We start from the raw sequence: 19085 nt of genomic DNA, 5'->3' as shown, positions 1-19085 counted from the left end.
CAACATTTTTAAGGCAAAAATTTGGAAATGAAATTGTATCCCAAAGTTTAATCTCACAATTATGACCTCATATAGCCTGAATTTGATTTATGATCAAAACTTTTTGTCAAAATTAAAAACTTTTGTTTATAAATCACAACCAGATTTTAGTTTATTGTGTAAGACTGGAAATGACTCACACAGCTGAAGAGGTCATGTACCAGCGGCGGCACGAAGCACCGCCCGCCGATGCTGTCCTCATGTTAGGAATCGAACCAACCAACGCTCCCGTACAGCGTCCAGGCTGGACGACAGGAAGCTGCGCTGAGTCAAGCCAAAATATCCCGAGTGATACCGGAAGCTACATTATTTTACCTTCAAAGTAAAACATAATGATGCAAACCATTTTTTTATGGTAGTAATTTATTCTTTGAGTCAGTTTTTGTTACTGACGGACAAAAAATAATTACAATATAACTTAACAAAAAAAAAAAAAAATAAAAAATACATATATATATATTTTAGTTTGTCACAGTTTGCACCTAATTTCATTATGTTATCACTCATACTTCAGATGTTTTAAATTTGAGAAGTGTCAAAATATTGTTAAGGCTATTAATGTTTCAAAAATCCCAAATATAAAAGCTGAGCACACAAAGCGCACAAACTAGAGCTGTATTGCAGCAAATATTCATTTCCACAAAATAGCAAAACACCAGGTTTTAATAGCTAGTTTTTTTTTTCTTAGATCTCAGCCATATTTTGTGTTTAATATCACTCAGTCGTCACGATTTTTACATTTTCTTCCTTTTCAGCATAACCTCCGAGGGGCAGCCTGGGGCAAGAATTTGTTGTTGGATCCCCACTTTACATGGCAGTAAAGTAATTAGTTGGATAATCAATTGGTCGATTCACATTAAACTAACTGACAGCAATTTTGACATTAATTGAGTCATATTTTAAACAAAGTTACCAAAGAATAAGTCAACATCTTTGGTAACTACTGGACATGTCAATATGTTGTTTTTACAATAACAATAACAATAACGATTTATTTTGAAGAGCAGGACCGGAAGTCCTTCGTGCCGTCCTGTTGTCGGTTTTACTGACAGCAGCAACGAGCAGGGGCAGACGGCTCTCCCGGAACTCTGCAGCCGCATCGGCTCTCACAATTTCAACATCGGGGTTCGGTCCACCATGGCGGCTTACGGATGGAAATACTGATGACAGTCCGAAAGATCGCCTCGATTTGTACGATGGTAAGCGGCTGAGACTCGGCTGTGTCGCCGGTGTTTGTGCGCCGCGGCTCCGTCCGGTGCCTGGGCTTGTAAGTGAGCCAGGACGCTAAGCTAGCAGCGCGGCTAGCATCATGATAATAACACAGAAAGTTGTGCAGCATAGCCTGTTCGCGGTAGCTCCGTGGATACTGTGGGTTCGTTTAATAAGACGATGTAAATATGCGCAAACCCAGCATGTTTGAAAGTGTAGTAGCCCGCTTGTAGTTTGTTTATGCGGGAAGGGCAGGGCTGACCAACGGGCGAAAACTAGCTAGCTTAGCCTGCTAGCCCAACGCTCTGTTTTGGACAAAGTTGTTTACTCGGTGCTGGTCTGGATGAAAATCCCACTTCGGGTCATAATTACTTCGATCAGCTTCTGTTTAAAAAAAATAAAATATTCCTGTACCCACATAAAATATGTGTGAATAGCTAAACATCATTACGGTCAGCGAATGTAAACACCTCAGCCAGCTGACACTGCTGTTGCTTCATGTGTGACTGATGGAGAAATTTAGCATTTCCTGTCATGGGATACACCCTGAATGTTTCCTCTGGACGGACACTGTGCTAATGTTTAGGTTTCAACGCACTCTTTAAACTGGAATCTGCGGGATCCCTTTTATGGTGTAGTGTGTTTGTGAGGCTAAATAAAAGATAGACCAGAGGCTGGTGCTTGAAAGATTTTCTACTCGTGCTCTGTCACCTTTAGTTCAGTTTACTGTGAAAGACCCTTGCTCTGTATTTATCCCTTTGGATGCAAATATTTTCAGAAAGTCACCTGCTCCTGAATAACTTTTGCAAACCTGATACTTTATTGATCCTTGCACAGAAATCTAGCAGAGTCAGAGGTCAGGGTCAGCTACACAACAGCAGCCCTGCAGCACCTTTCCCAAAGGCACTTGATGCTTGTTAACACAGGAGCTTCAGTACAGATTCTCCAGCTGAAGGGCGGCAACCTGTTTGGCAGATTCTCACAAAGAGGTCAAGGGTGAAAAGGTCAAAACGCTGTTACACTTCCTCATTTGCTCTGGACGCCTTTGACGCGACTGCTCTGTCTGTGTGGACTTGGCAGGGAAGCTAAGTCACAGAGGCAGACAGGGAGCTTAAAGCCCGAAGATTAACTTCTGACTGTAACTTATCCTGCTTCTGCCCGCTGCACATTTCAGAGATGACAGACGGCCAGGCAGATGCCACTGAGGAGCCTGCTGCAGTCTTTTTAATTTGTTGGCTGCTGCTGCTTATGCTGCTGTGTGTGTGTGCACGCTGAAAACAGTAAGCTCTTACTTAGTCAGTGCGTCTGGCACACGCTCGGTGTTAAAGACCACACACCGGGACATGTAACCCATTTAAGCGTGGAGTCCAGCATCCCTGGCCAGCGTCATTTAACGGCACCCACTAGACAAACACTAACAAGGCTAAATATTAGCCACGGCTGGCGGGTTTGTTCAGTCTGCTTGCCGCTCTGGCAGCCTACCAGTTTCTGCCCGGATCAATTTGGCTGGTGATACCGTGAAATTCACTGTTAGGGCTGTGCAAACCAGAGCTGGACAGTATTGATAGAATCACCTCTTATGTGGCAGCTATTGAGGATGATGGCTATTGATGTTTTCAGAGAAGGGAAGTGTAGTAATATGAACATGACGGCCAAAGTGTCTCTGGGCAGACGACAACTTCTTATGATATCATTGTATTGCACTGTGATGCAGCATGAGGAGAAGAGGAGAGGAAAATGTGATGTGTACGGTGTAAGATGTATCTCCCAGTCGCTCTGTGTCACAGTTTTACTTCCTGCGTCTGGGGAACATAGTTATTAGCAAATTATTTGACACTTTTAATTAGAGCTCAAGATTTTTTTTGGTCTATTAAAATCTGTCATGTACCAGAAGCTATCAACACATAATCTGATCAGACTTATAATCTTGTTTACTTCCTCTTGGATCAGAGAGATCCAGAGCTCAATCAGAATTCTGCTGATTTTAGATCCCTTTGTTTAGGCAAAGATCTTGTGTGGTTGCTTGTGTTTCGACAAAATTTTTAAATTTAAGAAGGTTGTGGAACTTTTGATTCTTCCTCAGCAGGTGGAGGTTACCTGGTTATGGGGGGACTATAGATGATGATGAATGTTAATTATCTGGCACTATTTTACCTTGAAAGTTGAGATTGAAAGTTGTCGGTCCCTTTAGTAGTTGTTCTCCAGCTTTCAATCAAATTACAAATCATACCTTTGCTGATTTTAGACCATTTTTTAAGTTCTACATGACTGACAACATTTAAAGTTCCTCCCCAGACATGTTTTAAACCAGGTGAAACATACTCTGCTACGATTAATATTTTGTTAAACATGGTTTTCTCACATAAGAAGTGGGAAAAAAAACAACAACCTGGAAACCTGGGACTGAAGCACATCTACGTTTACTTCCTCATTGAGAAATCTGGGCCTTATACCCCGCCCACCACTGCCGGTTGCTCCAGGTCTCCAGGTGAAAGAGCAGAGAGTGACAAGGTGGTTAGAGGAGGAAACACCAGAGAGACTCGGCCACATGTTTGAGCCTCAGAGACTAGCGGCCATATCAGAATGGTTAGTGTAGTTAGCATTAGCATTTGTTTGTGTTGTTTGTTAGCTTGTAACTGGCAGTAGCTGACAGAGTGTTAGTGGTTAGTGGTTGTGTTGATGCACATTAACACCCCTCACCCCCTCCCCCCAATGATATGTCTTCTCATGATATGCCTTGTATTATGTAAGAAACATCATATGGACACATTAACAAGATTAAAAACTTGATTTTCATAAGTGGGGGCCTTAAACATTGATGCAGTTAAGACACTTGACTTATTTAGTTGGATGAAAAAGATTTGTGTTGATTTTATTCTAAGCAAAAAGTATGGTTTTGGTATCAAACGGTACCTGCTGGGCCAGCTGTTCAGCTGCTCAAAAACAAGTTGGTCACGATGCTTTTCTTCATAACATCTTCTCGACTGTTAGTCATGATTGATAAACACTACGCAGTCACAAAGCAGAACAGTCACTTAACCCTGCCGTCTTTCCACTGAAGCTGGCATCTGAGATGTTTTTCAGCAGCGTCAACTTCACTTTCATTTCCATCGGGTCAGGAAACAGTCATTTCAAAACTGCCACATCAAACCAACTCTGAAAATCTCAATGAAATACAGCCTTGATTTACAGTCCATACCGAACAGATCTTTTTCCGGATAGTTGCCCCCCCACCCCGTCTGTTTGTTGTTCTCACACGACAGAGCCCTGGCTTTGTTTACGACCCTGTGCTGTTTGGAGGCCGTGTTTGTTGGATAAATGACCTCAGCCAGGCCTCCGTCTGCTTCGCCTCTTGTTGACTTTACATGGACTGCAGTCTGATGATGAGTAACAGCAGCGTGGCTCCGCTCCGCTCCGTGTAGTCAGTCACCCTTGAAGGAAAAGCTGCATCATTGTTATCATCATCGTCATCTTCTTTCCCCTCCTCTCTCCGTTTCTCTCTCTGCTGACTTAATATGATATTTGATTTCTGGAAACTCAGAGCAAGTGACATCCAGAAGAAAAAAAGGCTTCATGTTGACTGAAAGGCGGCTTTTATAAAAAGTCTGATTTTAGTCACACAGTTATGAAAGTCAGCCAAAATATATTGACACTCTGCTTACATGAGATTAATATTGATACATAATGTTGCATTTATTTTGTCGACAGATGAGCCACGGTCAGATACAGGCATGATTTCCATTTTAAAAGGCTGCTTTATTGTCTCGCCTTGAAAAGAGTGTGTGTGACACTGAAGTTACACAGAAGCACACACACCCACTTCAGTTCTGAGTGTGTTTTGTGTCTCTACTTTTGTTACCAAAAGCAGGGCCAGAGTTTGTACTTGTAACTTAGCTGAGTGCAGCTTCAGGGACAAACACAGCGTTGTGTTCACGATTGTGAATTTTTTAGTCAGATGTTCACAAAAGCAGCTCTTGGTGTAGCCTCACTGTTCATATAATTTGTGCATAAATTCTCCTTTTCCTTTTTACTAATTCACAAACTTGAGTTTCTTTCACATTTTTTTACAAAGAGAGATTTTCAACAACAAGCCTTTTACATTTTACCAGCTCAAATTCCTGTTGACGTTTCTCTGAGCCAAGTTTTTCTGAAATGTAACCATCGTGTAACATCTTTGCTCATCTTTTCTGTTTGGTCCTTGAAATCTCTCTGTAAAATGTAGACGTTCAATTTGTTACCCAAGGTTAAAAACAATTTTTCACAAATAAAAGCACACGCTGTGATACTGTTGTGCGCTCGATGTTGATGTTTTTGAAACTCAACTGAATTCACAGCTGAGTCATGGGAGGAAATTTGGAAATCTTGGGCATCATATGAATAGAATCAGGAAGTGGCGTTTAATAACAAAAACACCGTCCACATGGAAAAACAGCCGGATAGATCTGGCACAGTTTGGCTACTTTACAATAACATTTTCATCCAATCATGGCCTGGTGTGAATAAGCTGGTGGATATACTGACCCTACACTCGACTGTACTGTCGGATCTGCTTAGCCGAGCACTTTTGTGGTGTGTTCTTTTGCAGTTGCACGCACAAATTTAAACTATGGCATGTGTTCTCCTGTAACAGATGGACTCCTTGTGAGTTTTGTTGACAAAGGCAGCAAAAATCGTAATGAGACTTAACGCTGTTCAGATGAAATCGGCGTGTTTGTAGAAACAGAGGATATGAAGCAGGACACACAGCTGCAGCAAACAGATGGTCGACAGTCCGGCAGAGCAGAGAGAAAATACAGCAGGAAAACCAGAAAACAATGAGGAGGAAGTCGAGCACAATGGATAACTTGACTCCATGAATGAATATTTAATATTTGATGCAATTGTTTATTTTGCTATTCTGTGTGAACTTACAGCCAGAGGATGATTTAAATGACTCTCTCTTTCCTCCTCCTCCTCCTCCTTCTTCTCCAGGGCGCCAATGCCTCTGCCTTGGAAAAGGAGATTGGACCGGAACAGTTTCCCGTTAATGAACACTACTTTGGATTGGTCAACGTAAGTGTCAATCAAAGCTATACATCACATGTTAAGCCTGCTGTTGTAGATTTGGTGAGGTCCTGCCCTCACTGTCCTTCTAGGAAGTATTTCTAATGTCCTTCTAATGTTCCTCTGCCTCAGGCTGTCTGGAGATTCAAACTTGTGTCCAGTCATTTAGGCTAAGCACGAGCCCCATTCCTCCAATAGCACTGCCTCTGATTTGGTGTGAATTGTAACACAGCGTCTCACGAATACACCCTCCACTCAATCCTGTGCCTTTCTTTCTCTCTATCTCTTGTCTTTTTTTTCTAGTTTGGCAACACCTGCTACTGTAATTCAGTGCTGCAGGCTCTGTATTTCTGTCGACCGTTCAGGGAGAAGGTGTTGGCATACAAGGTAAGTGACGAGAGAAACACCATAGCTGTAACTGAGATTCTTTTGCTCATGCTAGAAGAATGCACTGAGATACCATATTGGCCTGAGTGTAAGATAACATTTTTTCTGGTAGTGGTTTGAAAAAGCAGGCTGCATATGATATTTGACGACCAGACCTTTTTGAATGGAGCAGATACCTGTACTTGTGTGAGCCAGTTACATGAGTTGTTTGTGGACTCAATGGTGCAAAGCTAGTGAGTGTCTCCATGTGCATTCATAGTGTTAGACAGCTCGAAAAGTGTTAAAGGAAAAGTGAGGTTTTCTATTCATAATATCAATGTATCAATTATTCACCAATAGGGCTGAAAAAAGTCATATTGCAATTGCGATATGTGTCATGATTTCAGTGGATAATAGGATTTATAAGCCAGGTTGTGTCTGTAGCTCCACAATGCTTCATTTGTGGTCTGTTGTGTCACATTTTACGTTTTTATCATGAAAATTTCAGCTCCTGCGATTTGGAAATTGCACTTGGCCAAAGTGTGATCTCGATAATATTCCCATTAATTATTCAGCGTAGGAGCACATCTGTGCAATTAGGTCCAAAAACAAGCCATTTATACAAGTGGCAAACAAGCCAACAGTTTAGCCAGATTACCTCAACCGCTTTATTTTGAAGTAAAGCGAGTGCGCTTGAGATGTCACTAAAAATCCCTCCGTGCACAGACAAACTGTGACTGCTGCAAGTATGGTGGGACTGGGTTAAACCAGGGAGCCAGTGCTGTGTCCACATCTGTTTCCCGTGACCTTGTGCTGAGTCCAATCTTAGCCCTAACCCCATGCCGCAGTCCTTCCTCTAACCTCTCATCTCTGTGATGCCTAATCACAACCTAATGCTAATCTAAATAAACCCCAGGGCTTCCTCAGCACTATGGGGGAGCACTGTTTGCAGGGGAAACAGTCTGTCACACATGACCTGATATTTTACAGTTGGCCCTTTTTCTCTCTTCTAAATAACTTTGTCCAACCAGGGGGTTTGTTTTCAACCTGTCTCATCATCTGACTGCTCCTGCTTGTTGCCCAGACAGACCTATTTTTAGCAGCATTACAAGACCCCAGCAATAAAGCTGGTAGATACAGTTTTATCATAACTGATGGAACCAATGGCCAGAGCAACAAAAAATGTAGGAGAAATTCTGCGAGTTCCCGTCCTATATACGAATTCAGTGGCTCCTGTAATGTGTTTTCCTGAAGACAAATCATCTCCACTGACTTCACTGCAGAAACTGACGAGGACCAAATCACCTGTCAAACAGCTGAGACTTACTGGTGTCACTACACTCAAAAAAAAAACTACTCCAGCTGCCTTCAAGAGCCTGACAGGAGAGTGTTTGAGAGAATGAGGACACAGCTCCACTCAAAAATATGCTTCCACCCCAGTGTGGAATTTACAGTATGTTATGCTTTAATGGAAGAATTTCACGTTTCACTTTTATGAGAGAAAAACCTTCAGGGATGAGGGCTATTTTATCCTTGGACCAGTAGTGCCGTGAAAAATTTCCTGACAGGGCTCAGGGGCTCTTAGCCTCTCTTCTGATTGGCTGACTGTTTTCTGAGCAATCAAATACAAATATAGCAGATTTAGGGTAAACTGTCAGAGGAACAAAATCCTGCAAGGTTGGATGATGGGTCCAGGTGGGCGGGGCTTGGGGCATGGCTGAGGGCCGTGACTGCTTTGTTGTGACATCACAAAATTCCAGAAGTCCTGACGGCTGGTTTTAAGGCTCAGTTTCTGAATACAGGCTGTGTGCATTTCTCTGTGGACTGAGGCTTTGATACTTTCACAGTGTTAATATAGAACCTAGACCTGCTTTAGAATCACAAACACATGGACATCTACCTTTAGACTGTGTGGAGCTTTAAATTATCTTCAGAGAGTCCTTAGAGCCTCTGTTAACTGTTACCTCTGACCCTGGTTAATGAGTGAAAATACATTTCACAGGTCATCTATATCACATTATGTTTGGGTGTTTTATAGTTTTGTCATATTGTTCTCATAGATTAGATAAAATTTCAAGGTTCAGCCTGAACTGGACGTCACATAAATGATTACACGGCCCCGCTACAAGTCTTTATGGCGGTAACAGGTGTGTCTTCCTCCTCCTTCTCCTCCTCCTCCTCTCCAGGTGCAGCCGCGTCGTAAGGAGTCCCTCCTGACCTGTCTGGCTGACCTGTTCAACAGCATCGCCACGCAGAAGAAGAAAGTCGGAGTCATCCCTCCCAAGAAATTCATCTCACGGCTGAGAAAAGAGAATGGTAGTGACACAAAATGATGAATGATTAAATGTGCTGCTGTCAGACACTTAAATCCACTTCTGTATTTTTTGTCAGAAAAAAAAAACATGTCTGACACCAGGTATAAAAAAATTTAAAGTCTAAGCAGGTCTTTCATCAATTACATGTTTAAACAGACTTCTCTTCGACATGGAGTGTCACAGCTGAGAGATGAGATGAGGGGAAGACGAAAAAAGATTGAGCTGGGGGTGGGGTGGGGTGGGGTGGGGGGGGGGGGTGGGGGGGTGGGGGGGTCTCAGCTGAGGAAATAAAATTGTCAGCCAAATCCTGGAGTGGAAAGCAGATGAAAAAGAAGAGGCGGTCTTAATTGGCTCGTTTCTCCTTGCCAACATGTGCTGATGATGTTTATTTTCTGTTCTCTTTCTCCTCAATGTCTTCCTTCCCTATTTGTCTATTTCTGTCTTTTTTCACGCCCTTATCTATTTTCCTCTTTCCACTTCTCTCTCTCTCTCTCTCTCTCTCTCTCTCTCTCTTTCTCTTTCTCTCTCTCTCTCTCCCTCCCTCTCCCCATCTCTCCCCATATATATGTATATGTATTTTTTTCTGTTACTGTTACCCCTCATCTTTTCACATATGCATATCTTTCTACCTGTGTCCCTGTCAGAGCTGTTTGACAACTACATGCAGCAGGACGCCCACGAATTCCTCAACTACCTCCTCAACACCATCGCAGACCTGCTCCAGGAGGAGAAGAGCCAGGAGCGACAGCAGAATGGAAAACTGGTGCAGAACGGAGGAGGAGGGGGAGGTGGAGGAGGAGGAGGGGGGAGTGCAGGAGGAGGAGGAGGAGGAGGGGGAGGAAGTGAAGGAGGAGGAGGAGAAGGCGATGGAGGGAAGGAGACGCAACAGACTTGGGTCCACGAGATCTTCCAGGGAACACTGACCAACGAGACGCGCTGCCTCAACTGTGAAGCTGTGAGTGTCGGTGGCCTGCGTCTCTGCATCACCTGCTGCAGCTACAGTCTGACCCTGGTGCAGTTTGGCGCCGTCAGACTTTTCATCAACACAAGGCCAGACTTTTTAGCTGGCGTTGCTGCTACTACCTGCAGCTTTTGCCCTTTTTCTTGCTTGCCGTAGCAGAAAGAGGCAGCGCTAGCTAGCAGCATGTACACCTGGCCCTGATGTGTGTTTTAATGACAGTGGTAAATGGGATATTAAGGAATCAAATACAAAAAGTGCTCAACTTTTTCAGGAGCAAAACAGAACTGTAGTCGTGATGTTGCATTGCAAGTTCTAAGCCAGTTCAGTGACCTTGAGTGTCTTCACTTCCGTTCCAGGTGAGCAGTAAAGACGAGGACTTCCTGGATCTGTCAGTGGATGTGGAGCAGAACACCTCTATCACACACTGTCTTAGGTAATACGCCTTTTCTGTTCACTTGATATTCAGAGTCATGGCAAAGACAATGGTTATTACACCAGGACTGTGGTGGAGTCTCGAATGGTTCATGATCACAGTCTATGGAGCTGTGTCTTCAATGTGTGTGTGTGTGTCTTCTGAACAGGGGCTTCAGCAACACAGAGACATTATGCAGTGAATACAAATACTACTGTGAGCAGTGTCGCAGCAAACAGGAAGCCCAGAAAAGGTGAGTGACACCAGCTACACACTTAATTTCCTTTTTCTTTCGTACTTTATCACTGTTTTTATTTTTACTTGCTTCTTCTTTTTTCCATTTCACCTCTCTGTCAGACTTTTTCTGCCCCAACACTAACTATGATATAAACTCAGACTAAGTACAGACACCAACATGCTATTTGGGTTTGTGAAAATTGCATTTCTGCTGTTTAAAGGTTTTAGGAAAGTGCGTCATTCCAATCCGTCAACCTCATAATGTCAGATACACCAACACGTTCTCGATGATGAGAGCCCACGTGCACTCGCTCTCCTCTGTGTCCACGCACGAGAGACTTCAAAACGCTTTCCCAACAAAAAAGCAGAGAAAACGTCGACCTGCTGTTTAGAAAAAGTGCATGAGGTGAAACGTTGGTAACAAACTGCAAAAGTCACTGTCAGAGTTTCAGCTTTCACAATGAACTTCCACTGCTTTAGCTCACTGCTGCAAATGAACAGAAAACTGCATTCAGTCTGGATCAGCAACATTCAGCTGATACTCAATCTGTGCAAAAGAGACAATATTATTATTGATATTATTCCAATAGATCAGAAACATTCTGTTCAAAGGGTCAGATCAGTACATCCTGAGTTTAAATGTGAGTTTAAATATTGTTAAATTAGGGCTGGTTAATAAGTCAGTGTTATCTTTGTTCTTTTTCTGGAGATATGGTGCTTCACATTTACAGCTGCCTCGTCTAGACGAACAGGAACTTCAGCTGATCACAGCCTAAGCCTTGAAAATGACAGCGTGCAAATCAATCACATTTACGTGCCAGTTTAAAACTTTAAAACCCACAGCTTTAGTCACACGGAAGCCTCAACAAATTTTTGGCCATTATGAAAATAGAAGCTCTTATCTGTGAGAATCTGTCATCCAAATTAGCACTTTGCTGTGTGGGAGTGGTTAGAACCGCTGTCACGCAGCTCTATATGCGAAGCTCAACCGCTTGAAAGTTTCTTTTAAGCGGACAAATACAGTCAGGTTTTTTTTTTCCATTAGAAGGCACCCCCGAAACCACATCTGATGTTTCTATGGCAACCAGTTCCTGTTGCATTCTGAGAAGTTCATCATAGGTGTTTAAAGTTGATCTAGGCGAAGGCGTCTATTATTAACCACTGCACGGCGGTGTCAGAGCCGCTGGACGGAGCGCTTCCTGTCTTTTCGCGTGTGTATATTTATCATCCTCCGTTTTGCAGCGCCTGATGAGTGCACCGGGTAACATGTATTAGCCTGAAAGGGCCATGCTGTCACCAGCGACTGCAGCCGGCATTAACACTGAGCGGAGCGCTGCGAGAGCACGAGCCAAATTAGGAGGAGCACAAAGCGACAGAGCACTCACTTCTTGTTCCTGGTGGGGGGTCTGGAACAGTAATGGCGTCAGAACGGAAAGCTTTTAGACCTCCGAGTTTTTATCAGGGACATTTCACCCTTGCTGCTTGTCTTTGTGTGATTTTCCTTCCCTCCTGGTTCCATTGACCTTTTTTATGGGCCTTTCACTTTATTTTGATTTTTCTGTTTCAGTAAAGGTTCTTGTGAGTCTTTGTACTTTGTGTCGAGACCAAACACAAAGAGTTCACTTCAGAGATCATTTCAGCTTCAGTTGTGTCCTGGCATCAGTGTATCACTCAAAAAAAATCAATGGCACCAAAGCCTCAGGAACATCTCTGTCTCTGTCTCTGTGTCTCTGTCAGGATGAGGGTAAAGAAGCTACCCATGATCCTCGCCCTCCACCTGAAGCGCTTTAAATACATGGACCAGCTGCACCGCTACACCAAACTGTCCTATCGCGTCGTCTTCCCCCTGGAGCTCCGCCTCTTCAACACGTCCGGGGACGCCACCAACCCCGACCGCATGTACGACCTGGTGGCTGTCGTAGTACACTGTGGCAGGTAGGTTTTTTTTTAAACTAGATATTTTAACACTATAACTTAAGGTACACAACTTTTCCTTAAAGTCAACAACATGGGGGAATAAAATCTGCCGTCATCTCTCCACCTGTCAGAGTTGCAGCGTCTGTGCTGTTTGTTAAAGATTAACATCACGACTTCGCCTCATTCTACTTGAAAGTTTTAAATTGCTTCTGTTGTCTGATCAGCAGCCATAAAACCTGCTGTCAGGAAACAAGCTAAAAGCAACTCTCTGCATAACTTAATTTTCTGTCCATCAGCTAATCTATTAAACAGCATCTTTTTCAGCACTTATCATGTGGATGTAGCTCAGTTTACAGGGAGTCTGCAGGTCTTGGAAAGTCTTTTAAAAAGCATTGATTTCAATTTCCTCAAAAAAAGGCCCTCTAAAGGTGTTAAAAAGTTCATTTATGAAGGTTTTAACCATTTTTTCTTGCCTGCTCTTGGCAGCAGTGTTACTTATAAAATGTTTTTATATGTGATTACAGCAAAAACTGGCTAGTAAAGCTCATTGTTTGCATTCAGCTCTTCACACTAGAAGGTGATTCAGGGACGTTGAAGGTCCTCTGAGGATAATTATCTGACATCAGCTGACTGACACTGAGCTCGTACAAGCTCTTAGTCGTCAGATTGTCTTCAGCTCGGATACATAAACACAGAGGCTTTCATGGTGCAGTCAGAAGATCGCTGAATTCATCACAGACACATTTCAAATGTTATTAAATTGTTGTTGCCTCAGCTCTCCTGACCAGTTAGTTTTGATAACATCACTTAGACTTTGAACCTCTGTTGCCTCAGTAGTGAAACATTTTCCACATAAAAGACTCAAAACATGTATCATCGAATAAAAGATTTAACCATAAATTATGTGTTTGTTTCACATTTTCACTTGTGTTGTGTGTCTCCCTTTTGTTCCTCTTCAGTGGTCCCAACCGCGGACACTACATCACCATCGTCAAGAGCCACGGCTTCTGGCTGCTGTTTGATGACGACATCGTAGAGGTAAGAACAATTTTCTCATTCTCTCTTTTCTCCCTTTTTATTTTTAATAACCACATCCTCCAGGAGCCTTGAAAATAATAATAAAATAATTTTTTTTCTGATATACAATAGAACAAAAAATCACTTGCCTCTCAAGGCTTCTGTATTTACAGAGAACTTCACTAAACAAACGTCTCATTGTGTTTTACAAATATCAAAATGAGAAAATGTATGATAGGAATTGTATAATTACTGAGTTAATTAATCAGTGAAAGGTCAAACCAGGAAACCCAGTCGACTATCACGTTGCCGTACAACTTTCTGTCCACGAACAGACACAATCAGAAGTTTAAAGTCCCCGTCGGCCGTCCCACCTCTCCACACAGTCCCATTTAGAAGTTTCCCGTCTCATTCTAACCAGACAGGAATTTCAAACAGCTGTCCTTCCAGACTCGGTGTAGATCCTGGCGCTCCCAATGTTGGGTCTGGATTTCCTACGGAGGGGCCGACCTAGATACTTCAACCTTTGCTAAATGATGAGGAGCTAAAATCGGGTTTAGCGATCAGGACATGATTAGAGATGTGGAGCAGTGCATGAAAGCATCCGTACAGGAGAAAGGGAAGGAGATAAGGGGAAAGAAAACAGAGGAAAGAAGTGGATACCTGCTTTAGATTAAAGAGCAGGATTAGACTGAAGACCTGTGACTGAGAAGAATGTTTACCTGCCTTACCCGCCTCATCTCTCTGGCTCTTTCCCTCTCACCGTCTCTTCTCATGTTCCCCTTGTACCTACTTTGATTTTCCTTTTAACTGAGACATTTTTCATCCCAGCTCCACGATCATAAACTACGACCCCAGTCTGTCTGCTCCAGCCCTCATTCCTCATCTTTACATTTTTGCTATCTGCAAGCAGGTGACGCTGATATCGAGATTGCGCTTGTGAAAACTTTGGGTTATTTTTAACCCCGGTCCATTCACTTGCATATATTTTGGTTGTCATGAAATTGCGGCTCGGCTGATTTCCCCCCGCGGCTTCTCTAACAAAACCATCTGCTTTCCTCTGTGATGTGGTGACAGGAGAGAACATGGCAGCCTCCATAGAAACAACACAGTCTGACATCCCGCTACATGTGCGATAGCGCTCAGCTCCCTGTTGAACGCTTTCCCAGCTCCTCTCTCAGCACGCCGCCATCCACACCGCAGCTGACGTGACAGCAGCCTCAACATGCAACAGTTGGCCTGACAATAGTTGCAATGATGTGATGATTAATGAATCCAAGAAGGGAAAATTTACCAGGACCTCCATCCCTGCAGCATATAAGAAGTATATGAAGTTAAAAGTATAGCTTTATCAGTGCGTAGCGTTTGCCAGAAGCATGATGTAGCTCTCTGGTCGCTGGCTGTCGACCACAGCGGTACGTGGCCAAAGCCACGGCATGCTGCTGTGTTTTAGCTGCAGCCAAGAAACCTCTCAGTTTGTTATTTTTCTTTCTCCAAGCAAAGAGGACAGCGTGTCAAAGCAATCAAGCCATCAGCAGTTAACTGACTGTGCAGTCATTGTGGTTAAATGATCCAGGGTTCACTGTGTGTTACAGACACAAAACAAACAGTATAAACAGTTGTCTCAGATGTGTAATAGTTTTCTTTTGTTTCACAGCCACTGTGAAACAAAAGTGACCGCACACATACAGTCTACACATACAGGGAAACAATGTTCCATTTAATCCCTTGTAAATACTCATTACAGTCACTAAGTATTGAAAACATTAATTTACATATGTTAAATTGTCTTCTTGCTTAAAAAAAAAAAAATTGTACCCTATTACAAAGTTCTTTCTAAGAATTGCCCTGGGGGAATATTTGGACCTGTAAAATAAATGTTATCCAGTAATATTGTAATAAATCACCACAACAAACCTTAATTAACATTCTTAAAGAAATTAATATCTGTAGTCTGTAATTAGAAATTAGTGGCACAAGAGTTTTGTACAGTACTGTACGTGATTCATTTTATTCATATTCCTGACCTGTTCTAACAGATTTCACCATCACATTTTAGATTTATCTACAAAATACTACTGTTGCCTTTTACAGGACTATACCAGTGATATTTTAGGTTTTATCTTTTTTTTTTTTTTTTTTTTTTACAAATCATGTTTATTTTACATTTTTACTAACATTTTTGAAAGCATACTCTGAAGTTTGAGATTTATTTTTTCATATGGGGTAAAAAATCAATCGGGCTCCAACTACATTTGTGTAAATCCTTCATCATTAAGTCCACTGAATGAGCAGTCGTTTCAGCAAACCTTGCGTTAATGTTGTGTTATAATGTAATTTCAGTGCTTAAAAAAAACAACAACAATACAAGCTGGAAGTTCACTGTGATGGATTCCACAACTCAAGTTTAAAGAGTCTGCTAATAGTAGACTGACCGATAGTTGTCTGGAATGGCGGAAGAAAACACATTCAAATGTCTTAAACACATCTGCATGGCTGTGCATAAGGGTCTAATTTATTATGGACACCTGCACAGTCTGATGCAACCCAACACAACTGTTCTGCCACTTTAACGATGCCTATGATGTTCAGGTTTTGTAGAATTATGTGTTTTAACATGGAGGTCATAGTTGGGTAAATGGATAAAAACACACAAAACTATTGGTGTGGTCCTTTTAAAGCATTTCTCTGTGGGCACAGCCTTTACATTCTTCATATTCAACTACCAAATGTTTAGCGCAATAAAACACCTCGGCCCTCCTTTCTGATCCAAGTACAGTTCCAGCTCAGTGGTTGGTTCTAGTTTCGCCCAATTAAACATCAAATCTATACATCGGAGGCCCTTCTTTGGGACCTTTCACCCAATTAAAGTAGTTTATTTTAGTTTAAATCTCCCCAGCAGTGGGAGAGGTCACCCTGCTGTTAGAATACAGAGAGAACTGCTCAGTCCCAGTCCTCGAGGGCTGATGTTTAAAACTGATCGCACCGGCGGTTGAGTATTTTTCCACTATGATGGGAAGGACGCCTGCTGGAACATCTGCTCCAGTGGACAGAAACTGGCTGAGCTGTGGAAGATTCCGCTGAGTTTGCAGAGCTGAAACACTAACTTATCATTTTTTTTATGGTTTTTATAGATTTACTCGCCCTGTCTGCCTCACTGCTTCGTATTCTAGCTTCCACAACTTTCTCTCATAAGTTATATCCGTTGTGTTTTGCCTGTTTGTCTCCTCTGTTTGGGGCTTTCTTCTAAAGTTGTAGCCACTTCTCTCTCACCATCAATCCGAAAGCATATTTTTTGAAGTTTGTTTTCAGCCCCGTTCTTTCCTCTTTTGGACAGAACACAGCTTCTCCAAATAAGAAACAGACATTACCGCGCACTTGTCAACAGACTCAATTTTAAATGGAGATTTGTGTGCGAATGAAAAGCCTCCGTCAAACAGTTACACAACAAAGGATTTTTATGTTGTGCTAAGACCGACCACCCGATGTCCTGTGGTGGTCTTTACACACAGGTTTACCAAAGGTTTGGAATAAAACATCTCGGAACATGAAATGTGTTTGAATACTTGTCTGGAGAATCTGTGGAAACTAATTTTCAAAAACATTCAGAGATGTGACTTGGTAATAAGATTCTTTTATGAGGTGGTCAGCTAAGTGAAGCTGTCAGCAGATCTATTCTGTTTGAGTTTAAAAAAAAACAAACATCCTGATGTCAGAAGAATGTCTCTCAAACCAAAAAATATGAACACAATGTTCAGTTTTGGTAAAACTTGTTTTGCTCCCATTTGCTTTTGTACTCTGTGAACGGGGATCAGCATTTTTTCTTTTCTCATTCATTTTCATTACAAAGCAAAGGACATAAAAAAAAGAGTAAATTCTACCATTGTACAAACTTTTATTTTGTAATTCAAAGTATTTTAAGAGTTCAAGATCTAAAATAAATAGTCAGAAAAAGAGTTCAGGCAGAATGTGAGTTCACTCTTGTTTTATGGTTCTGTTTCTTCTTGAACTTTTCTTACTTTTTACGATGTAAAACACTCTTTTATCTGTGAAAGTTGCTACATGAATAAACTTTACTGACTTACTTGTTGATTTACAGACTTTGGCAGCAGTGTGATTTTTCGGATCTGTGTCTGCATTCAAAATGAAAGAAAGGGTAAAAAAAAAAAAAAAAAAAAAGGATTGTATTCTCCTAAAGAAGGAAGTGAGCAGTAAACATGCTGCTCTTTAATCTACTGTACGTTGATTAAAGGGAAGTAAACTTTCCATGTGCATACATTTACTTTCATTTCAGAGTAAGATGAGACTGAGGCTGAGGTGGTAGTAGAAGGTGATCAGACTGGAAGCTGGAAGTCTTTATGCTAAGCTAACGGCTTCATCGGCTTCAGCTCTGTACTTCATGCACAGACACGCACAGACTCTGAGAAAGAAAACAAATAAGCATCAATCCAAGTGCACTGCATTGTCTGGGAAAATATTTCTGCAGTGCTGCTGAAATCACAACCTCTTCTTCTTCTCTTACAGAAAATTGATGCGCAGGCGATCGAGGAGTTCTACGGTCTGACATCGGACATCTCCAAGAACTCTGAGTCGGGATACATCCTGTTCTACCAGTCCAGAGACTGAACCAGCCAGTGGTAAATCCCCAACAGACTGTCACTCAACAGAGGGGGAGGGGCTCATGGCTGCCACCGGCTCCGCCCAGTACGCTCACATAAGTATCCAGGCTTTATTCCCCTGTAGGCGGAGATTTGCACTGGAGCGCCACTCGGATCGGTTGTGACGTGCGCAGGTCGCATGGCAGCCTCCTGGATTACGACCCGTTCAAATCCTCTGAGCCCACACTGCAACAAGCACCTTACAAAACAAGATGGCCGATTCTGTAACACTCGCTTTGCACTGTGGCATCAGCTGGGAAGACAAAGAGTAATGCCAATCCAAGAGGCTGACATCGCCGTGTGCACGGCGGTCCATTTTGGAGGTAAAAGCAGTCTGGGACTGTTGCGGTGACGACGCAAAGTGACCAATCAGCTGTTTCGGATGAGACACATGAGTAACTTGTGCCAGAGGATGCCAAGGCCCCTCGTCATGGTTACCATCGGTGGCGTCACAGTCTTCTTTAGCGTGCTTTGTGTGCATATTATACCGTGCTAAATTAGCTTTCCACAGTGACTGTAAAGCTTTAACGTGGCTTTACGCTAACACATAACCTTCACCTCAAAAAAAAAAGTTCCCAGTAAATCTTCCTCTGGAGGCAGAGGAAGGTCGACTGACACTACCTTTAACGAGTGATTAGCTTGAGTGTGTACTTTGACCGCAGCGCAGCGATGCAGTTGCTAGTTTGCAGTGTTTATACTGTGAGGTGGTGCTAATAAGATATAGTGTTAAAGGCAGAAGGTGAAATGAAAACCAGCCATAGGAGCAGTGTAGATACATCTGACATTAGTCTCTGACAGATAAGTAGGGCTCATTATTTTCTGTTTTTCCTAAGAAAAAAAAAGTGAGTTTCTTTATTTGGAATATTGAAAAAAAAAGTGAAAATCTGACCAAAACACAATTTTACAGCATC

At 42.3% G+C, this 19085-nt stretch overlaps 1 protein-coding gene across 2 annotated transcripts; it reads left to right on the top strand.

The window, feature by feature from the left end:
* Nucleotides 1-1075: 1075 nt before the first annotated feature.
* Nucleotides 1076-18745, top strand: usp12b (ubiquitin specific peptidase 12b). 2 transcript variants are annotated; one of them, XM_071459958.1, is made up of 10 exons: nt 1076-1238; nt 6220-6300; nt 6595-6678; nt 8844-8973; nt 9617-9927; nt 10290-10366; nt 10515-10598; nt 12320-12517; nt 13459-13537; nt 18041-18745. In XM_071459958.1, exons 1-10 carry the CDS (start codon nt 1191-1193, stop codon nt 18140-18142), a joined length of 1194 nt encoding a protein of 397 aa, XP_071316059.1. In that variant the 5' UTR covers nt 1076-1190; the 3' UTR covers nt 18143-18745. The 2 variants fall into 2 exon arrangements, with proteins under 2 accessions (XP_071316059.1, XP_071316060.1); XM_071459959.1 differs by lacking the exon at nt 18041-18745 and adding an exon at nt 14594-14741.
* The last annotated feature ends 340 nt before the right edge of the window (nt 18746-19085 follow it).

Source organism: Trachinotus anak, unplaced genomic scaffold (assembly GCF_046630095.1).
Source record: "Trachinotus anak isolate AG129_WGS33_773 ecotype Australia unplaced genomic scaffold, CSIRO_AGI_Tana_v1 ptg000023l, whole genome shotgun sequence".
NCBI lineage: Eukaryota > Metazoa > Chordata > Actinopteri > Carangiformes > Carangidae > Trachinotus > Trachinotus anak.
This window is presented reverse-complemented; position numbering and strand designations above follow the sequence as displayed.

Excerpts from the sequence above, each read along its gene's own strand:
- usp12b (XM_071459958.1), top strand. The coding sequence starts at position 1,191 with ATGGAAATACTGATGACAGTCCGAAAGATCGCCTCGATTTGTACGATG. Across the intron at positions 12,518-13,458 it reads GTCGTAGTACACTGTGGCAG|TGGTCCCAACCGCGGACACT; the intron begins GTAGGTTTTTTT and ends GTTCCTCTTCAG. Across the intron at positions 13,538-18,040 it reads TTGATGACGACATCGTAGAG|AAAATTGATGCGCAGGCGAT; the intron begins GTAAGAACAATT and ends CTTCTCTTACAG.